Source organism: Anolis sagrei, chromosome 2, assembly GCF_037176765.1.
Source record: "Anolis sagrei isolate rAnoSag1 chromosome 2, rAnoSag1.mat, whole genome shotgun sequence".
Taxonomy (NCBI): domain Eukaryota; kingdom Metazoa; phylum Chordata; class Lepidosauria; order Squamata; family Dactyloidae; genus Anolis; species Anolis sagrei.
In genome coordinates this window covers 127,006,306-127,026,706 of record NC_090022.1, presented here as the reverse complement: position 1 = coordinate 127,026,706, position 20,401 = coordinate 127,006,306, and the positions used below count along the sequence as shown (strand labels likewise).

Sequence of the window (20,401 nt, the reverse complement as noted above, 5' to 3'; positions counted from 1 at the left end):
CTCACTTTTCCAGTTTTTCTGAGTTAGAGAAATGCAAAGGTAATTTGCCTTCAGAATGAAAAATCCTAAATGAGTATGCTGTGTGCGCATATGAAGGATAATATATGTCTGTAGAATTGGATAGCTGTGAGTTTTCCGGGCTGTATGGCCATGTTCCAGAAGCATTCTTTCCTGATGTTTCGCCTATATCTGTGACAGGCAATCTCAGAGTGTGTGAGGTATGTTGGGAACTAGGCTAGTGAGGTTTATATATCTGTAGAAGAACTCTTGTCTGTTTGTGGCAGGCAAAACGTCAGAAGGGAATGCTTCCGGAACATGCCATACAGCCCAGAAAACTCACAGCAACCTAGTAATTCGGGCTACAAAAGCCTTCAACAACACATTGTCTGTAGAATTACAGACATTCGTTTTGTAGGGTTTTAATCACTCTGAAAATGGTGCCTGCAGAATTGCGTGTTTGGATGTTCTATAATTTTTACATAGGCTTCATTTTAAACTCTAGTGCTTGTTCTTTATTCCTATAAAGACTGCATCCTTCTATTTCCTGTTTGGAGACTACAAGATAAAGCTCGCTGTCCTTGTGTGGTATTTTTAATATTAATTTCAGAAGATATACAGTTTAAAGGAATAGTTTGTTGTAATAGCAGTTGTTATACCGCGTAAAGCAATTGAAAGAATTACAAAGAACAGGTCACTAAAAGATCTTTGTTTAACCTCAGCTTCATCCAAAGAAAGGGACCTTTTTGGTGCTCAAAGCAAAGGCGCTTGGCTTGCCTGTGTAAGTATAAAAGGATTTGCACTAAATATTTATAAGCAGTGTCTTCTTGCATGTTAATCCTCTGAAGCTGCATAACTTCTTTGCTTTATTTTTTTTTTAGTGGCACTGCAGCAATTGCTCCCATCATTGCAGCTGTGAAGGATGGGAAGAACATCACGTTTGAAGGCAAAGAGGTATAGCTTTTGGAGTAGCTTTTTCACTTATGACATTAATTGGGTCTCAATCTGTGGAAGTGTTGGAATGGGTTAGTCTATGCATCTATTGATATTGATTTGTTTATATAAACTGGGGAAAGAAGTGATAGCCCTTCACAGGGCTGGCCCTAGGTAATTTTCAAGTGTAAGCAAACAGTATTCCCCGCCCCCAAACCAATTACCGAAAAATTAAAGGTAGAAAGTAGTGAATAATAGAGTTACCTTACAAACCAGAAGTTTACTTACAACACTGTGTTCATATAGTTACATTACATAGAATTAACACAAATTAAATTTTTTAGAATGCAAATATTTTATTAAACTTAGCAACAATTTTAAGTTTTTGTTGTTATCTACTACACTGCCATATAATATCCATATTATCTGCTTTGAACTAGAATATATGGCATTGTGGTCTTATATGATCCAGTTCAAAGCAGATCATGGGATTATGTGTTTGATAATCTGAATTATATGGTTGTGTAGATCCAGACGAATGCTGCTTCTGCTTCTACAGGCTCCTTTACCCCAGAATCTGATTCCGGGTTATTTTCTTATATAACAATGGAGATTCATATAATTCAGTTCAAAGCAGGAAATCTGCGATCAGATCCTGGGACATAGGGCAGTATAGATCCAGTTTAAGAAACTAGGGCCCCTTCTAGACTGCCATATAAAGTCCAGGTTATCTGCTTTGAACTGGATTATATGGCATTGTAGACTCTGGGCCCTTCCAGACAGTTGGCACTGCCAGATAATCTGAGATAAACAGAAAGCCTGGGATCAGACCTGGGATATTGGACCTATCTGGAAGTACCCTCATATGATCCAGTTCAAAGCAGATATTGTGGATTATCTGCTTTGACAAATCGGGATTATATGGTAGAAGGGGCTAGAATGAATGTGGTCCATGCAGTGCAGTTTTCTGAATCAGTGCCCCAATAAACCCAGGAACAAGCCTAAAAGTAAAGACATTTTTAAAAATTTTGGTTGGGTTATATAACTATTTAATTTTTATTACAATAATTATAATTGTAATTTAATTATAATTAAGGTAGATCATCTGCACTTGCAAGAATTGAGGAGGGGGGCTCTTTTTCTAGGCACGAGATTACAGGTTTTCCTCTCGGGCCCCTTCTACACTGCCATATAATACAGATTATCAAAGCAGATAATTAACATTATCTGCTTTGAACTAGATTTTATGTGTCTTTTCTACCATATAATCTAGTTCAAAGCAGATAATATGGATTTCATATGACAGTGGAGATCTAGCCTCATATAGCCCAGCTCAAGGCAGATAATGTGGATTATCTGTTTGGATAATCTGGGTTATATGGCAATATAGAAGGGGCTATAGAGAAAGGAGGACAATATTTGCTTTGAACTGGATTATAGGAGTCTACACTGTGATATAGTCCAGGTCAAAGCAGATAATCTGGATTTTTGTATGACAGTGTAGATGAAGCCTTCGGCTTTAGTGTGGAAGGAAGACAATAATTGCTTTCTCAGGCCCCTTCCACACAGTTGTATAAAATCCACATTGAATTGGAGTATATGGAATCAGATAACCCAGTTCAAATCAGATATTGTGGATTATCTGTCTTAATATTCTGGGTTATATGGTGGTGTGGAAGAATAGGGAAGGTAACAAGACACACCACTCAATTACAGAGCGATGATTCCACTATTCACTTAGGGCTGACTTCCCAAGCGATGTGAAGTACTTGTAAATAAGTCAAAAATATTCCTTCCATCTGATCTTTTTTAAAGGTGAAATTTTACTGTGCAATTTTATTCACTTGTATACAGATGGGAATATTTCTGTTTTCACTGAAAATTACTGCGGTATGAGTGGGCAGCTAGTATTTTGTGGCAAGCCAAATGCTTCTCTGTTTTCTTAGAGGCTAAATGATGTTAAGATGTGGCCACTTAACATCATTGTCCATATTATTTGAAAGTTTTCCAGGTGGCTCTTTGATTGGGAATATGACTTCATTCCCTTCATCCCCTTGCATGGAGAAGGCAAAGGGAAATGGAAATGGGGAATATTTAGGTAGAGATTTGAGAGTTAGCCAGGTTCTTATTTTGCGATTCAGTGGACACTTAAGAACTGCATTTGCGCTTGCCCTTACCTAATGGGGAGTAAGAACCTGGGCAGTTCCATTTGTATTCCTTGGCTGCACTTCACTCACCAATTGAGAGAGCGAACAGGAGCATTTTGATTACAGATAACATTAGGGTTCCTACATTATGCACCTTCTCAGTTGGTGGGATGGGTCTTATAGGAGTAGGAAGGGCTTAGGTAAGAGGAGTGTCCTCTTCTCACACTTTATGGACTAGATACAGACTTTCAGTGAATTAGAGTTTCCACTTTGGTGTATATGGCTTCAGCCAAAATGTATTGTATTTGAGCACAGCATGTTCCATTAAAGGTTTATAGCCCATTTCCCTATTAGAACATCCTGGTAGAAAATGTGTGTTGATAGTGCGTACTCACAAGTATGCCTTGTTGCAGATCCTTGCTGAAGAAATATGCACCCCCACAGATCCTGGTGCAGTCTTCATCATAGTGGAATGCCCTCACGAAGGTTTTATAGATGCCGTCTGTGAAAATGACACACTGAAAGGGTAAGGTTAAGAGATCATTCTGCCTTCCCATACAGAATTTTGATAGGGACTTCTTTCTTGTTGCCTGTATTTGTATCTGACTCTTATTTTATTGGTGGTTAGGCCAAACATAGTTCTGATAGACAATGTAAAACTTCTATCTGGCCACAGTTGTGGATCTCTGCACTCCTGCATACATTGTGAGGAACTAGGAAATTCCTTACTTGCCTCATAAGGATGTTTTAGACTATCAGGGTTAGAGTGATATAAAGAAGAATGTGAAACCAACCACTTTGCCAAAATATACATTGAAAAACACCCTGTCCTTCCTCTCCAGAAATGTGTATAAAGAATAATCTGTTTCGTACTTTGAGAACTTCTGCTGTACATTCATTGCTTTCTTACAGGTATCAAGAAGGAAAACAGGAGAATCCTGTGGCTTTAGTGATTCATATAACACCTGAACCGATTCTGAGGGACAGTCGATATAAACAATGGCTAGAAAGGTTTGTATTTTGGATAAGATTACGTACATTGTGTATCAACTGTTGGAAAAAATGGCAGCTTGTCTGGTGCTTGTGGTTATTGGGGAGAGCATTTTTGAGACACAAGAGATGCTTCACCTTTCTCCCAAATGTGTTGTGGTGAAGATTGCCTTGAAAACAGAAAATGGCTTCTAGATTTAATATAATAATAATATTAGTAATAATAATAACTTTATTTTTATACCCCGCCTCCATCTCCCCGAAGGGACTTGGGCAGCTTACAAAGGGACAAGCCCAGATAGCACAGAGTTAAAAACATAACGCAATAAGATAAAATTGAAAGAAACCAAATAAAAACATATCACAATAAAACATAACATCATAAAAACAGTACCATGCTGAGTTTGGAGGGCTCCGAGTTTGTGCAGAGTTCCTAGATAGAGCTAAGGGAAAGTGCAAAATTCAGTAGGGCAGGGCTGGAGAAATAATGTCCTTGGGCATTAAAATGTCAGGACTGTTGAGCGGAAGGCCATGCTAAAGTGCTGGAACTTAGGTAACATTGGAAATGTGTGGTATCTATAACAAGCAGAGTGCACTGCATGCACTGCAAAATGAGCTTCAGGAAGAAAACAGGGAGAGAAATGGGATACTCTTGTAAAGCTGAGGCAGTGTCCAGCCCCTGTGCTTTTTGCAGTTACTCCTCCCTATAGAGAAAGGGTGAGCAACTACAAAAGCACAGGGGCTGCATCTGTAATTTCCTGTACAAATTGGCATCTTATTCAGCACAGATGTAATTCGGTCAGAAATGAACACTAGGCTTTATTGGCATTAATGGCCTGGAATCTAGTATCAACTGTGATAGCATGGTGCTAAAACTTTACCACTTATGCTGTGTCCTTTCAATGTCCCATGTGTTTCCCATGTATTTTCATCAATCCTTAGATCAGTGTTACTGTGATAAAAGCACAGAGTCCATCTTGAAACAAAGGCAAGCCACCTTACAAGTTCAAGGCCACTGCGAACATTGGAGCTTCCTGGCTTTCTTAGTAAATCTCTATATTGAAAGAAGGGGCTATTTTTCTTACTGTAATCTACTACACACATGCCCTGTGATTTGAAAAGATGGCCAATTAACCATAGAAACTGTTGCCTACGTATAAAATTTTGCATGTCTGTAACTACTGTTAACATTATTGTGCAGTACATTGAATGTATCCTCAGAGAAATAATGTGCTTCATTTTAAAAAAAAATGAAATCACTCCTGTCTGGGAGGCTAACAGACAAGCTAAGCTTTCACATTATGAATGACATGCTATTAACATTTCCATAAATAACGTCTATGGAACGTATCCTGCTTTTTGGCAGGGCGTTGGACTGGATGGCCCACAAGGTCTCTTCCAGCTCTATGATTCTATGAAAGGAACCCTGGGAAAATATATCTTTTAAAACAGGAAGCTTGAAAAAGGGCTAGACCTGTAACACAAATGCATTGAAAACAATTTGAAATGTAGTTGCACCAAATAAATGAATGAGAAACCCTACTAGAAGATAGGCTTCTAATTGATACGAACCTATTCTCATTCCGTACAATTTATATCATCTCACATCAAATGTTAACATGCAAGTAATGAGTGTTTTGTTTTCTTTTATCCACCCAGATTTGGATCCACTACTCAGCACTTGATACTCAATGAAAATTGCAAATCAGTACATCATCTCCGAAGCCACAAAATTCAAACCCAGCTCAACCTTATCCATTCAGAGATTTTTCCATTGCTCACCAACTACCAAAGCAAGGTAAAACCACTAAGATAAAGTGGTGTGATTCCCAAAAAGTTGTCATGACACATTCTTACATCTTTCTATTTGCCTAGGAAGAAGAAGCCACGTTCAATGTGCCGGTTACGCGAGGAGAGTGCCTCCTCAAATACCAACTGAGACCCAAAGCAGAATGGCAGAGGTTAGTGTCCACTTACCAGACTGAACTAGCTCTCCTTATTCTTATTTCCTCTCTTCCTCTCCCTTGACAAAATAAATATTTCTCAAGTTAAGATTTGTTTGTCTAGGCTCAATATTGACATTGTTGCTGTGTTTTCTGGTCATCTCTTGTTCTTTGGAGATCAGAGTTATTCGATTCCATTTATTATTTATTTGTTAAAGTTTATTGTCAGCAACTGTAAGCATTGCATTTATAATTTCTATTTGTTTTAGGATTTCCAAATTAGTTTCTTGCTTCATTTCTGCAATGATTGTCTAAGTTCAACACAGGGTTTGTTATAAAACAGGTATGGGCAAACTAAGGCCCACGGACCAGACACAGCCCTATGGGCCCTTATGTCCGGCTCTCAAATTTTCCCCCGTCCTTTAGGCATAAGGATGCGGCAGCTTGCTGTGTCCTTGTGCCGAAAGGACAAGGGAGGAAGGCACACAGCAGCTGGGAGCCCTCTAGAGTGCTCTCAGTTGCCATGTGCCTTCCTCAGGCCCAACTCACGGCACAAGGACAGGGCGAGTGGCTGTGTCTCAATGCCAGGAGAAGCCTAATATGGGGGAGGAGGCAGGCGTAGGGCGAAGCGGCTCCAAAGCTGCCTCACCTACCGCCTGCCTTTCCCTTCTTCTGGCATCAGGACGAGGCGAGACCCTGTCCAGATGCTGGGAGAAGCCCAGCCCGGGCAAAGAGGCAAGTGGCGTGCCTCCCGTTTGAGGAGAGGCCCCGTCCTGATGCTGGCAGAAGGGAAAGGCAGGCAGGGGCCGACGGACATCCAAAGCCTCACCTTTCTCCCAGCATTCTTCTGTAAAATAGAGTGGTATTAACACAGTCCATCCATTAGATGGTGCTATCATCTATTTAGGGAACAAATACAGATTCAAGGGAGAAGGCAAATCCATCCTAGTTCCAAAGAAACACAGCATGTTTTGGTTTTTTTTTTTTTTTTTTTTTTTTGTTCAAGGTCATCCAGCTGGGCACAATTTGTAACACAAGATTAGAAAAGACCAAACAAGTTTAACAATCAAAGCAGTCCACTTTAGTAATATTCAAAGGGGAAAGAGAGAAGTATCAGTTATTCTTTAAGTAGGCTTAGATTTTGAGTCAAAGACGATTTTTTTTTTTGCAAAAGTCACCTCCTCTCCCTCACTGTTTTTTGATATTATTTTGAATCAAATGGTATTTAAAGTCCTTTCTTTTATTCTGTCCAATACTCTTAAAAGACCTTTATTTTAGCCATATTTTTACTGCCTTTTTGTCTTTACTTGCCTCTTGCAGCTCTCTTGCCGCTTGTTTCGAGGTTCTCTTTGAAGCTTATTACTTCATTGCTGTATTTCTTCTTTATTACTTCAATTTCTTCTTTATTGCTTTATTGTCTTAGCTCTTTCTCCCATCGTGTAGTGTTCAATCTCAATAGTCTTCAGTACATTCCTGTTTCTTAAAATGTCTTTATGCTGATCTCCAATGAAATGAAGATTATCTCACTGTTCCATCCAGTTTCCTCCTCCTCCTCCTTCATTAAAACTCACAATTCCCCAAGGCTTTATAAAGGGTTTTAAGGGGCTCGGGAGAGGGAAGGCTTCATCTGATTGGTTGACAGTTTGGCTGGTGAACAGCCGTGTTGGATTACGTACATGCCTTTTTCACCTTCTCTTCAGTGGTGGGCATCTAGGGGGCTGCATGGATTTGCAGCCTCCCCAGACAATTCCTGTTGTTTGGAAGTTCACAAGGTATTTGCACTTCTCTTGACTTTATTTATGTTAGCCAGATGAATTTCCTTTTGTAGGAAATCACATAATACATGCTTGGAAGAGGGTAGACTTCCAGTTTGACATGGTGACAGGCTGACGGTAGAAGGCTTCTATGCCGCTGCCATCTGTGTAAATTATGTGCTTTCCTGCAAAAGGAAATTCCTCTTGCTTACATACAAAAAGCCTCTTCCTTATTACCTGGAGCTTATTTTAGCATTACAATCCTATTATTTTATATTTAAACAACACACAAGTTCATATTGTGTTATCTGTTAACACAGGGGTCCTCAAACTTTTTAAACAGGGGGCCAGTTCACTGTCCCTCAGACCATTGGAGGGCCAGACTATAGTTAAAAAAAACTATGTTCAAATTCCTATGCACACTGCACATACCTTATTTTGAAGTAAAAAAACAAAACGGGAACAAATACGTTATTTAAAATGACATGTGAGAGCTGCAATCAAAGAGCATTCTGAATTCCCCAACAATGGAATTCAGCCAAACTTGGCAGGCAGAACTCCCATGACCAACAGAAAATACTGGAGAGGTTTGGTCAAAATACACTATTCCAGGCAGCAGCCACAGCGCTCCAGACTCACCGCTGCCTCCACCTCCTCCAAGGAAGAAGAAGAAGAAAGGGATATAAAAAGAAGAAGAGAAGAAAGAGAGAGAAAAAAGTGGGAGAAAGAGAGAAGGGAGAAAGGAGGAGGGAGAAAGGCAAAGAAAAAGAGAGAGGAAAAGGGGAGAGACTGAAATGGGGAGAAAGAGAGAGAAAGCGTAAGGGGAAGAAAGAAAGAATGAAAAGAGCTCTGCATTAGCAGAGCCAAGACTGATTCCACTGAGAGGCAGGCCAGATAAATGCCCTTGGTGGGCCGCATGTGGCCCGCAGGCCATAGTTTGAGGACTCCTGTATTAATAGGACATCATGACCTAGCATGGAATTGAATGTTATCAACCTACATGTGAAACTAAATGTTACAAGGACATTTGGGCAGAATACACAGTGGGAGGTGTAAGTCACTTAAATATCTGTTTCTGCCTCTCAGTGTAAATTCAGGCATGGTTCACTTTTAAAGTTCTTTATAAAAGTAAGTAGTAGTAGATCATGAGATTCGTTGTGAGGAGAAGTATATAGAACACTGAAGTATGGGTGAATGAATCATTTTAAAAAGTGCTTTTGATTCATACTATTGTCTGATGTGTTGGATTCCAACTGTGTGGAAATTACCTGGGTTCTCAGGTTTAAATCTGTAAAGACTGTTCAGGGCTTATGTATTTTGCTGATTGAAGGACTAGAGGGCATTTGGAGAAAGTTATGAGGAAAATTTAGATGTTCTATCTCACACCCTTCCAATTTCTGACTGTTTTTTTTTTTCAGGGAGGCTGTTGCAGTTTGTAATCCTGCTGAATTTGTAGCTGAAGCCTTGGAGTTGCCTGACTTCCAGGATTCTGTGCAGAAGTGCAAAGAGAGCTTACCTGCCAGGTTGACTGTGTCAGGTGAGTAAGTTACCTGTAGTGTGTGAGAGCGCTAACCAGACATCTGTATAAGAAAAATGCACCCCTTGTTTCTGATATAATCTGAGGATTCTGTGTAAGGGCTGTAAGCTTTACTCATAGGACAGTTATAACTTGGTTATCCCTAAAACCGTTCAAAGGACAGTGATTGAAATGTTGGTCGGGGATGTTAGAGCTAAGGCTCTCTCCCTTCTGTAAAATTGGGGTTTCTTGAAATATTTGCAATACTCTATTAGCAATAGTGTCTCTCACTTAGCTATTTCTAAGTAACCTTGATTTTCTTGTACAATACTTATTGCTCTTGAACACTAAGGATTTACTGTTTCGTTAGCAGCAAGGGATCAAGGAAAAGCACCAGGATTGTATACAAACTTAAGGGTTTCTTTCCCTCTTGAGTTCAGTAACTGGAAGAGAATAATTAGACATCCATCATTAGTATCACATTCTCCGTTATTGTTGTTGTTGTTATTATTGTATGCCGCTTTATCTCTCAAAGCGGCTATGTTCCCTATGACAGTGTCTTATTTTTAAGTTGACAAGCAGTGACAATATAGGGCTCCGGCTTTGCATGAATTTCAGAGCTTTTTTGTCTCTTTCTAGAAAACACAGATTGTTACCCAGAAGTTATATTCTTGGGAACTGGCTCTGCAATCCCAATGAAAATCCGGAATGTTAGCTCCACTCTGATAAACATTAGGTAAGTATTGTCAATTTGCATAATGTGGGGCATGCTATCTCTCCTAAGGAGGGATGAGCAGATAACATCAATAGGAATCATGATGCATGACAGGAACTTCAGTGCAGTTGCTTGCCAAATACTGTCCTGCAGGACCTCTGCAGAAGGTAGTCTTATTTATTTATTTATTCACTGCATTTATACCCTGCGCTTGTCAACCCCATAGGGAACTCAAGGCCACTTACATATATGGACAACAATTAGATGCCAAAAACACACACATAAAAAACATAAGCATTAAAACAATAATTAAAACATAATAAAACCTTAAAATTAATTATTTAAAATAATGCAATCCAGTATTGTAGTCCGTGGCTGTTCCAATTTGTCGTTGCACTACTTCATCTTTTCTTTTTGCACTAATAGATTACTCATTGAATGCTTACCTTTTTCCTAAAGGTTAGGAGGGAGGGGGCTGATCTAATTTCATTGTGGGAGGGAGTTCCATAGCCGAGGAGGGGCCACCACTTAGAAGGCCTTGTCTCTCATCCCTGCCAACCGTGCCTGCGAAGGAGGCGAGACTGATAGTAGGGCCTCTCCAGAAGATCTTAATCTTCTTGCTGGCTCATAGAGGGAGATACATTCAGAAGGGTAAACTGGGCTTGAACTGTTTAGGGCTTTATAGGCTAAAGCCAGCACTTTGAATCGTGCTCAGTAGTAGCCTGGCAGCCAATGGAGCTGACGCAACAGGGGAGTTGTATGCTCCCTGTACACTGCTCTGGTGAACAGCCTGGCTGCTGTCCATTAGTCTACTTGAAGCTTCCGAACAGTATTCAAAGGCAACCCCTTGTAGAGCGTGTTGCAGTAGTCATTTTGGAATGTAACAAGTTGTTGGACCACTATGGTCAAGTCTGGCTTCCCAAGGTATGGGTGCAATTTGCGCACAAGTTTTAATTGTGTAAAAGCTTCCCTGGCCACCACTGAGACCTGAGGTTCCAGACTCAGCAATGAGTCCAGGATCACTCCCAAGCCTTCACCCATAAATAAAAACATGTAATTTATACGTTGTATTTATAGCAGCTGTATAGCATTAGCTCTTAGGGTGATGTTCAGTTAAAACCAATTTAGTAAAAACAACACCCTGTCTAATAGCATATTAAACAATTTTAATAAAATTTCAAAAGGCAAATTTATCTACTTGAATAGATTTGGGTAAAATGGTTAGACTCCTATAAGCTCTGATAAAAACCCATATTTTAATTTAGAAGTGAAATGAATCCAGCATTGGGACCAGTTAGTCTTTGTGGGGGTGGTATTCCGCAATGGGAAGGTCCTCCTCCTCTTCCTCACTGTGTGGGGTGTCTCTGGTGGGATATGGAGGGCAGCCACTGCAACAGACCAGAGCCCATGGGCAGTCTTGCATAGCCTGTGCAATTCTTCTATGTATTGAGGGATTATAAATGACATCCATGACAATCGTGAAGTCAAAGTGCAGATGTATTAGTAACCAGTGCTGTTCCTTTAAATATTAAATGTAAGCTGCTCCTAGTATTGCACTGCACTCAGCTTCCAAGTCCTCTTTAAGGGAAGCCTCACACAGAACACATTGCAGCAGTGTAATGAAGTCACTAACACATGAACAACTGTGACCTGTAGTTTGTAGATTGGTTGAAGTTGCCCTGGACAAACACTGCCACAGAGTTCTCATGGGCTTCCAGTGTTATAAAGGGACTCAGGACTACTTCCAAGCTAGACACCTCCTCTTTCAGCAGGGAATGTAGCCCTATCCAGGGCAGGCTGCTTACCCATTTCCCAGGTTTGAGAACTCTCAGTCCACAGAGCTTACATCTAATTGGGATTCAGCTTGAGTTCCTTGGCAGTCATCCAACCCATTACAGCATCCAGGACCTGCACAGCCTGAGCTGACTCTGATTATGAAGAAAGGTAGAGCTGACTGTGATCAGCATACTTGAGGGCACCCAACCTTTAAAAAATAGCAGGTGCACACTTTCCTCATCTCCCTCCTGTTCAAGCCGACCTTGGTCTTGCAACCAACGTGGAGATATAGGTAGTAGGTGGCTCCCTGCTGTGTAACATCCCCCCCCCCCCCAATTTGAAAATTTATTTGATCCTACCATTAAATGCTATTTGCAGGCTCTTGAAGAAAATATCTTTATTAATTATTTATTTAATAAAATACGACATTTGTGTATCAAATCTAAATGTTCAGGCAACTTCTATTACAAATTAAAAAGAACGAAAAGTGGAAAATTAAGAAATGTGGTTGCACTCATGGGTAATCATATCAGAGAGTGGACAAGGCTAAAGCTGTGGAATCCTTTTAATTCATCATTGATTGACATTTGTTGGGGAGGGGAGCCAAACAGGCCTCACCAGAGCAGGGATTTATATAACTTGGGTTGGAGGAATAGTAAAAGCTTTTTCTTGCTTTGTTTTCCATTGAGATGGTGGTTTGATACTCAGCAGGGTCATTTGACTTGACCTTTCCCATGAAGAAGTACTTGTGATTTCTTCCAAGTGCAGTCCTTCATCTCCTTTGGTACATTGGACAGACATGCCAATAGATTCAACTGAATAATTATTCTTCCAGTGCTACTCAGTCTCTGCTTCTGGATTGTGGAGAAGGAACATTTGGCCAGCTTTGCCGCCATTATGGAGATGAAATTGACAAAGTGCTGTGTAACATTGCAGCAGTGTTTGTGTCTCATATACATGCTGATCATCACACGGTGAGTATAAGGGTGGGTTATTAATGTTTCCAATAAATGTTATTTTTCAATATTTTTATTGAGTAAATCTTTTTGCCACCATTATTTCCAGATAAACATAGAAAGTTTAAGTAAATGATTTGTGTAATTAATCTTGTGTAACTAAACTGCAAGCCGTTATGAAATGTCTGCAATATTTATACAACCACCTCAATTTGTTGCCACCATTGTCCTCATAATAAATGGTGAGCATAAGCAACCCCTTGTTTCTAAGGCTGTAGTAAGATAAAAGTTTTCCCTTGACATTAAGTCTAGTTGATTCTGGGGGGTGGTGCTCATCTCCATTTCTAAGCCGAGGAGTTAACGTTTTCTGTAGATGCTTTCAAGGTCATGTGGCCAGCATGACTGCATGGAGTGCCATTACCTTCCTGTTGAAGCGGCACCTATGGATCTACTCACATTTGAATGTTTTCTAAGTGTTAGGTTAGCAGACACTGGGGCTAACAACAGGAGCTCACCCTTTTCCACTGATTCGAACCACTGACCTTCCGGCCAGCAAGTTCTGTAGCATAGCAGTTTAACTCACTGTACCTCTGTGGCCCCTACAAGGCTGTAATAGCATAGAACATTTTACTTTCTGAATAGTTGGTGTTAGACAAAAGGATTTTCTTTTTGCTGCTTTGTGAATGAATGCATCTTCTGCAGATGAACTGTTATTTTTCCCATTTTGCAATCTACATATTAAAGAGAAGTGTGGAGGAAACTATTTATTTGCAATACGGCCAATGCCCACTTGTATTTTCAACAAACTGGACTTCTTTCTCCTAGGGCTTGTTGAATATCTTGTTGCAGAGACATCGTGCATTTGTAAGTACTTTAAAGTTAAAATTCTAGTGTTATTAGTGTGACTTAACGAGTTAGTCCAGATTTTTGAAATACAGCGCCTTACACCTTAGCTTCTTTCTGCTCTAGATGACGCTGGGCCAGTCCCCTAGCCCACTGTTGTTGGTAGCGCCCACACAGCTCATGATGTGGCTGCATCAATACCATGACCATTGCCAAGAAATCCTGGGACACATCAAGTGAGTAGGTATTCCCTATGTGTTAATGTGAAATCCTGAAGTATTGCTGACACCTAATGTCATGAGGTGTCTAAGCAATTTATGTTAAAACAAGTTGCATAGTGAGACATAAAAATAATTTTCAAATAAAATTAAGACTACTTCTTGGCCAGGGAATGGCTTTGTACACAAAGTTGTTGTTGAACCTTTTTTGTACCTCTCTGGTCTCTGGTGTAGATCATTCCAAAGATAGGTGGCAACATTGGAAATCCATTTTTGTAGCCAGATAAACTTTTTTGGTTTTGGAAAAGCTGATAAAGCCCTAAACTGTGTAACCCATTAGTAGATAGCATTAGTCTCTATTCAGGTGAGTCATTGCCCCTACAATAGCCTATTCGTCTTGAAAGGGCAAGATGGATTAGGCTATAAGGAATGACTGGCCCAATTTTACTTAATGAATTACGAATCCAACTTGACATTTCGATCTGCATCTCCTCAATTAATCTGACACTTTTAACATTTGTGCTGGCATCATTCTTGCATTCAAATACATCATAACCTCAGATAGGAATATCCAAGGATTGTAATTTGTATAGTATTTTTTTCTACTGGAAAACATCCTTGGAAATATCTGTGGCACAGAGAAAGCATCTCATTCCACCATTAAAGACTGATATGAAGAAAAGGCCATTGTGTAGAAGAGACACCCTGTAAATTTTGCTTTGCAATTATTTTTGAATGGCTGCAAAAAACTCCCACTAGCTCTCCTCACCCTCTTTCTTTTTTTCTTACTCTCTATCTAACTTTGTTTGCTTCTATCACATGTAATGTGCTGAATGGCAAGGAGTCTGTTGGAAACTCTTTGATAATAACATCTCTAAACAGGATTGTGAAGATGTATAACGTATACATTTTGAAGAATAAAAGTAAGCCCTACTACACCAGCTAGGAAGAATTTCATTTCCACTGTAAGACTTAGAACTTAGTTTCTACTTTACTGAAGATATGGGTAGAACTGGCCCCTCCCAACTTTGTGTTTTGGACCCCATGTCCTTGTCAAGATGACCAGTGGTCAATATTTGTGTTTTCTTGGAGCACCAGCTTGCTCTAAGGTACTGTTTAAGGGCTGGGAAAGTGGATTTTGCTGTTTGGGAGCAAAGGAAAGATAAGAATTTGGGAAAGAATGAGCTTATCTAGGCTTTCTAAGGAGAATTAGGAGGCCCGTGAACCTACAGTGCTCATGAGCAACCCCCACCCTCCCAAGCATGGCTAACAGCTCTGAGTCCCCTTGGGGACAGAGGGCGATCTATAAATAAGTATTTATTATTATTTTATAATGGTAATAGGTTCTGAGAATATATTTCAAAATGGTTGAAGGACCACAATTTCTTCACACCTGACTCGAGCTTAATTTGCTGCCTCATGATGACTTAATAAGGATTATAGCTGCTGCTATCCAGTTGGCTAGATCTCAGAGAAAATGAAAATATCAGTTAAATTTAACTATGTGGTTTCTTTCCCCTTACAGCATGATTCCCGCCCGGTTTTTAATAGAAGGGTGTGATGTCTTTAAACCTAAAGCAAAAGCATTCATTGCCTCGCTTTTGGAGAAGTATGACTTTGCAAAGGTAAGGCTGGTGTGGAGTGAGGTAGGTTAGGGAGGGGCACACAAAAGAGATCTAAGGTGGCTGATGTATTGTGGTATTCAGTTTCAGACATGTCTAGTCCGACACTGCAAGAATGCTTTCGCTTGTTCCATGGTCCACAAGTCTGGGTGGAAAATAGTCTACTCTGGCGACACCATGCCCTGCGAGGCTTTAGTTGAAATGGGTAAGTTTTGTACAGTTTGGCTTCACCTTATCCCGAAATCTGAAAATCTCTAAAACCTGAAACTTTTTTGCAATCAGTTGCCTGCTGCTACCTTTGAGGTAATGGTGCTCTTCCTCATTTGTCTCCCAGTCTTTCTCCAACCTCATATGAGATGAGAAGCTGGAGAGAAATGGAAAGATGTGTATTTTTGCTAGGTTGCTTTCATTCCCCCTTTTCTCCTTTATCCTCCGCTTTTGTTTCAGTCAGGACTGGCAGGGTGAGGGATAACAGGGTGCCCCTCTCCCTCCTTTTCAGTCTTTTATTCTCTCCCAATCTTCTTCCCCTTTCCTTTCCATTTTCTTACAGGGGGTGGCAGCACTGTTGGGGAAGGGCTTCTCTTTTTTTATCCCTTTCGTTGTTTCCTGCAGGGCAGAACTGGAGAGCAGAGAAAATATATTGGGTTTAGCTCTCCCTTCTAATTCCTCTTTCTTCTCCGTGACTATGCTGGGTCACATTAGAGTTGTCTTTCTTTCTTTCTTCCATCCTCTTTCTCTTTTTATTTTCTCTCTCTTCTCTCCCTTTCTCCCATTTTTTCCCTCTGCCTATTTCTCTGCTGCCCCCTCGAAGCTATCCGCCAGCCATGTGGTATTCCTTATAGTGGTTCTTTATAGCTCCTTCCCTTGATAGACAACACAAATAGAGAATGAATGAAATGTTAGGCTTCAGAGACGTGAGGATCTGTGTAATGATACAAGTACAGGCAGTCCCCAAGTTACAAGCATCCACCTTACATATGACTCCTAGTTACAAATGGAGGTGAGACAACAGGAAGTGAGAGAAATCTACCCCCAGGAAGGGAAATCCACTCCTGAAAGACTTATCATGGGAAAAAGGTGTCTCAGATGAAGCTTTATCACCATTCCTTGTTTCCACGATAACCCAAACTTTTCAAAATCCAGTTGTCACAGGGACAGAAAATGAGGTGAAATTTTCTGAACAGAAGCATAGACAGCAAAACAAAAACAAAAAAAACCAAACAAAAAACCTTACAGGTTTGCTGTCCAAAAAACAACCCATACTTTTGGCTGGAGTTACACTTAAAAATGTACCTGTTCCGGCTCACATACAAATTCAACGTACAGAACCAATCTTGTTCATAATCTGGGAACTGCCTGTTTTCTGAAAATTTGAACAAATCCAAAACACTTCTGGCCCCTACATTTCGGACAAGGTACACTTAACCTGTGTATAGCCTTTTAGATTTTAATGTACAGTGCATTTATGAGACTGTACCCCACTCTTCTTATACTGGTCTATGACTGTAATAAAGATTTTTGATTTTTTGAACCTGTTTATATTTGTGGATATAGCCCGTTTCTACTAATGTTGTGGGGAAATCTAAATGTCTCACTCTCTTTAATGATGACTTCGGAAAATTACGCCTCTCTTCTTTAAATTGAAAAATCCTATTTTCACAGGAAGGAATGCTTCCTTGTTGATTCACGAAGCCACATTGGAGGATGGTTTGGAAGAGGAAGCTATAGAGAAGACACATAGGTAAAATAGTTTCTAGATGGGACTATATTGTTATTTCCTTAGATGGGAGCTGCATAAAAGAAAAGAACTTTTAGAGAAAATTTCAGTCTAACTAGTAATAACAAACATCTGGAGATATGCTATGTTCCCTAATACTCGTGGTAAGTTTGATGTAGGTACTCATTTTGATATGAATGTAGCTTTGACAAGATCTCAGCTGTGAAGTCTATCTTGGGTTAACTTTAGTTTCAGAAGCGAGCAAGCCAACCATTGAATTATGCAATATAAATGCAACTTTATGCCATGAAAGAAAGAATTGTGTGCAGTGAAAAGCTACAGCATTATGAACTTTGGTTTCCCGGCAGAATGTCCACAGGTTAGGGCCAAACAATATTTCCTAGAGTGTAACTCTGTGGTGGAGTCAGCGCAGGAGCTCTGAGTCAAAGCCGTGCGTATTTGCACAGGGTTTTCGCTATTCTGTTGATAGTATTTGAAGTATTGTAGCAGTTGATAATAGCAGCTGAAATGCTTCTACTCCATAGGAGGCATTAGATCAGGAATCATCATTTTGCGCCAGTGGTGTTATGTGCTTTTCACATCTTTCTAGTCCTTTCAGCTTTGAAGGATAACTGCTATGATGATGTGTGAGTAAGGGAGAGAGCTTATTTCTACTACTTTTTCTTTTCTATAGCACTACCTCCCAGGCAATTGGGGTTGGAATGAAGATGAATGCAGAATTCATCATGCTCAATCACTTCAGCCAGCGTTATGCTAAAATCCCTCTTTTCAGTGAGGATTTCAGTGAGAAGGTTGGAATTGCATTTGATCACATGCAGGTGGGTTAACCATATGCCTTAGAGTTCACTCACTCCTCTGTTCCCTGAAAAGCTTTTAGCAAACGAACCAGAAGGACTAAATGCAACATAGCCTTACTGGCAGATGAAGATGTGACCTATAGTTTTGGACATACTGGTGCTTGTTGTGCTGCTTGACAGTGTGGCCTTCCTGTCAGAAAATGTTGGGGAGGAGTGGTGGAGCCCTCAAAAATATAGCTTTTGTCTTGGCCATCCAAACTTTAATGTACACTGTCTCTGACCATTAGCACTGCTTGTTGGAACTTATGTGAGTTGTAATCCAAAACATCTTCAAGGACCAATTTGAGATAAAGTATTTTGCTACAGGTTTTGTGATATGCTCCTTCCTGGTGTTTATAACTTCTGTAACAAATATGCTGGAGACACTGATGGTGATGCCATAGAAGAGAATACTCCAGCAACAAGGCAATGCTTTAGTTTGCATTACACTTTCCCGTCATGTGGTCTGCGTAGTTCAAGGGGAACTGAATGTTGGAGAAAGGAATTTCGTGTTTAGTATCCAGAGGATTGTCACTGCACATGCTGTGTACATGTTTCACAAGGTTATGTAAACGGTTAGTGGGTGGAGATTCTAGCACTGTTCCCGCTACTTTTAACATTTTTTTGTTGTTGTTATCAGGTGCGCTTCTGTGATTCTGCTGCTATTCCAAAATTGATCCTGCCTTTGAAAGCCTTGTTTGCGGATGAGATTGAAGAGATGGAAGAGCGCAGAGAGAGACGAGAGCTGCGCCTTTTCCAAGAGGCAATGAAAATGTCTGAGGCCCGGACAGTTGATGGGAAAAAGGCACCCACGAAAACAAAATCGGAGCACACAGAGGATTCTCATGCAGCACCAAACAAAAAACTGAAAACGACAAATTGAGCAATGCAGCAGCAGAGAACTGCCTTTGTGCCTTTCTACCTGGTTGAGTGACATGCATGAAACGTGATCCTAGGAGGGATCTGCTCATACGAGCCGGTCAAGCTGTTTGCTCCCTGGAAAAATGGTTTCTTCTACAAATGAAGTTCTTGCAGGAAACATTGTCCACATTACTAGCAAAGTGTGATTCCGGACTACAATACCTAGAAACATGCTTGAACCTGGTAGCTCATCTAGCAGTTTACAGGACATACTTAATGTTTTCCCCCTTTACAAAGTCTCAGAGAAGCAATTGTAAAAAGTATTATATAAACATAAGGTGATCGGTTCACTGTAACAAAGCAATAGGCTCTCTGTGATTAGGAATGCTGTTCCTTATTTTGCAATTCACTAAATATCAGATGGAATGGATATGTCTCATAGAAGAGGATGTGTTGTGTTATAACTATGCATGCCTCAAGAAGCAATATTGGATCTATGAGATCAGTTTTAAAATATTCTTCCCTTAGTGCTTACAGCATAATGCTGCCTTCTTAATTCACAACAAAGCATACTATCTCTCCATTGTATTATCCTGGTATGTATACTGACTCCCTATTAGCTGCAGCTAGCAAGAACAGGGATGGTGGAAGGGATCATCCAAGGCTGTTTTTATCATGCAATTGCCCTGCCTCATTCATGGAGACTTTTGGAAGAAGGCAAATTGGGGGGGGGGGGGGGGGGAGCATTCCAGTGTTTTCCTGACGCTGCTTCTTCTTGACTAGCTCTGTCTCTCCCCCATTGTTTAGAAAAGGAAGATAAATTAGGTACATAAGGCTTTTTTATTGCTAGATCTACCTGTCTGGAGAAGCAGCCCCAACACAACCTGAATGCCCACAGGGTTTCTGATCCCGCATTGTCCTTTCACTTACGTTGGGTTGGTTCAGCATTTTAATGAGACAAACCTCTTTAATAATCCTCAGAATTTGCAAACAAATGGAGGCAGGCACTTGGGTATCTGGAAAAGAAGACAAAGGTAAACTTGAAGATTGCCATAAAGGGGATTCAGTGAAAGAAGATATATGGGTAGTTGTATAAGACCTGTGAACCAATTTAGGATTTTTAAAGGGTGGACCATAAAGAAACAGTCAAAATTGTGACGTTCTTACTAATGCAAGTTCATAAAGAATTGTGTTGGGAAGAAATCCCTGGTCTCTGTGTAGTACTTGTGAGTATATTCGCATGGTCTCTTAAGTTCTAATTTTGTAACGAAAAATGATTTGGGGTCTGTCAAAAGTGGTTTGCTGCTGAGAGAAAAACCTGAGAAAGTCACTGCTGGCTGCTGACATGTCTCTTCTTGCAATGCCAGGCAATTCCAAATGTTTGACATTGGAGTGGGCAGCTGCTAAGATATCTGTGGTGAAGTTGGCCCAAGAGCTCAAGGGACAAGATTTTGGGTGGCTGCTGCTTGTGTACAATACATGCATTTTAAAGGTTTTTTAAAAAAGTAAAAAATACATAAGGTTAGCTTTGTATTTGTAAAATAGATAAGGAAAAT

The 20,401-nt window shown here is 40.2% G+C and overlaps 1 protein-coding gene across 2 annotated transcripts in view; it reads left to right on the top strand.

Moving 5' to 3' along the window:
- The window catches only part of ELAC2 (elaC ribonuclease Z 2), a 28,166-nt gene extending 8,118 nt beyond the window's left edge, over positions 1-20,048 (top strand). For both annotated transcript variants that reach the window (XM_060764461.2, XM_060764462.2), the window contains 16 exons: positions 720-778; positions 879-951; positions 3,491-3,603; positions 3,990-4,088; positions 5,727-5,865; positions 5,943-6,028; positions 9,183-9,301; positions 9,920-10,016; positions 12,607-12,745; positions 13,553-13,591; positions 13,697-13,806; positions 15,314-15,413; positions 15,495-15,615; positions 17,073-17,151; positions 17,822-17,966; positions 18,625-20,048. In XM_060764461.2, the coding sequence (XP_060620444.2) occupies positions 720-778; positions 879-951; positions 3,491-3,603; positions 3,990-4,088; positions 5,727-5,865; positions 5,943-6,028; positions 9,183-9,301; positions 9,920-10,016; positions 12,607-12,745; positions 13,553-13,591; positions 13,697-13,806; positions 15,314-15,413; positions 15,495-15,615; positions 17,073-17,151; positions 17,822-17,966; positions 18,625-18,867 (1,761 nt within the window). In that variant the 3' untranslated portion in view covers positions 18,868-20,048. The remainder of the gene's footprint in view (positions 1-719; positions 779-878; positions 952-3,490; positions 3,604-3,989; positions 4,089-5,726; positions 5,866-5,942; positions 6,029-9,182; positions 9,302-9,919; positions 10,017-12,606; positions 12,746-13,552; positions 13,592-13,696; positions 13,807-15,313; positions 15,414-15,494; positions 15,616-17,072; positions 17,152-17,821; positions 17,967-18,624) is intronic.
- Positions 20,049-20,401: the final 353 nt, after the last annotated feature.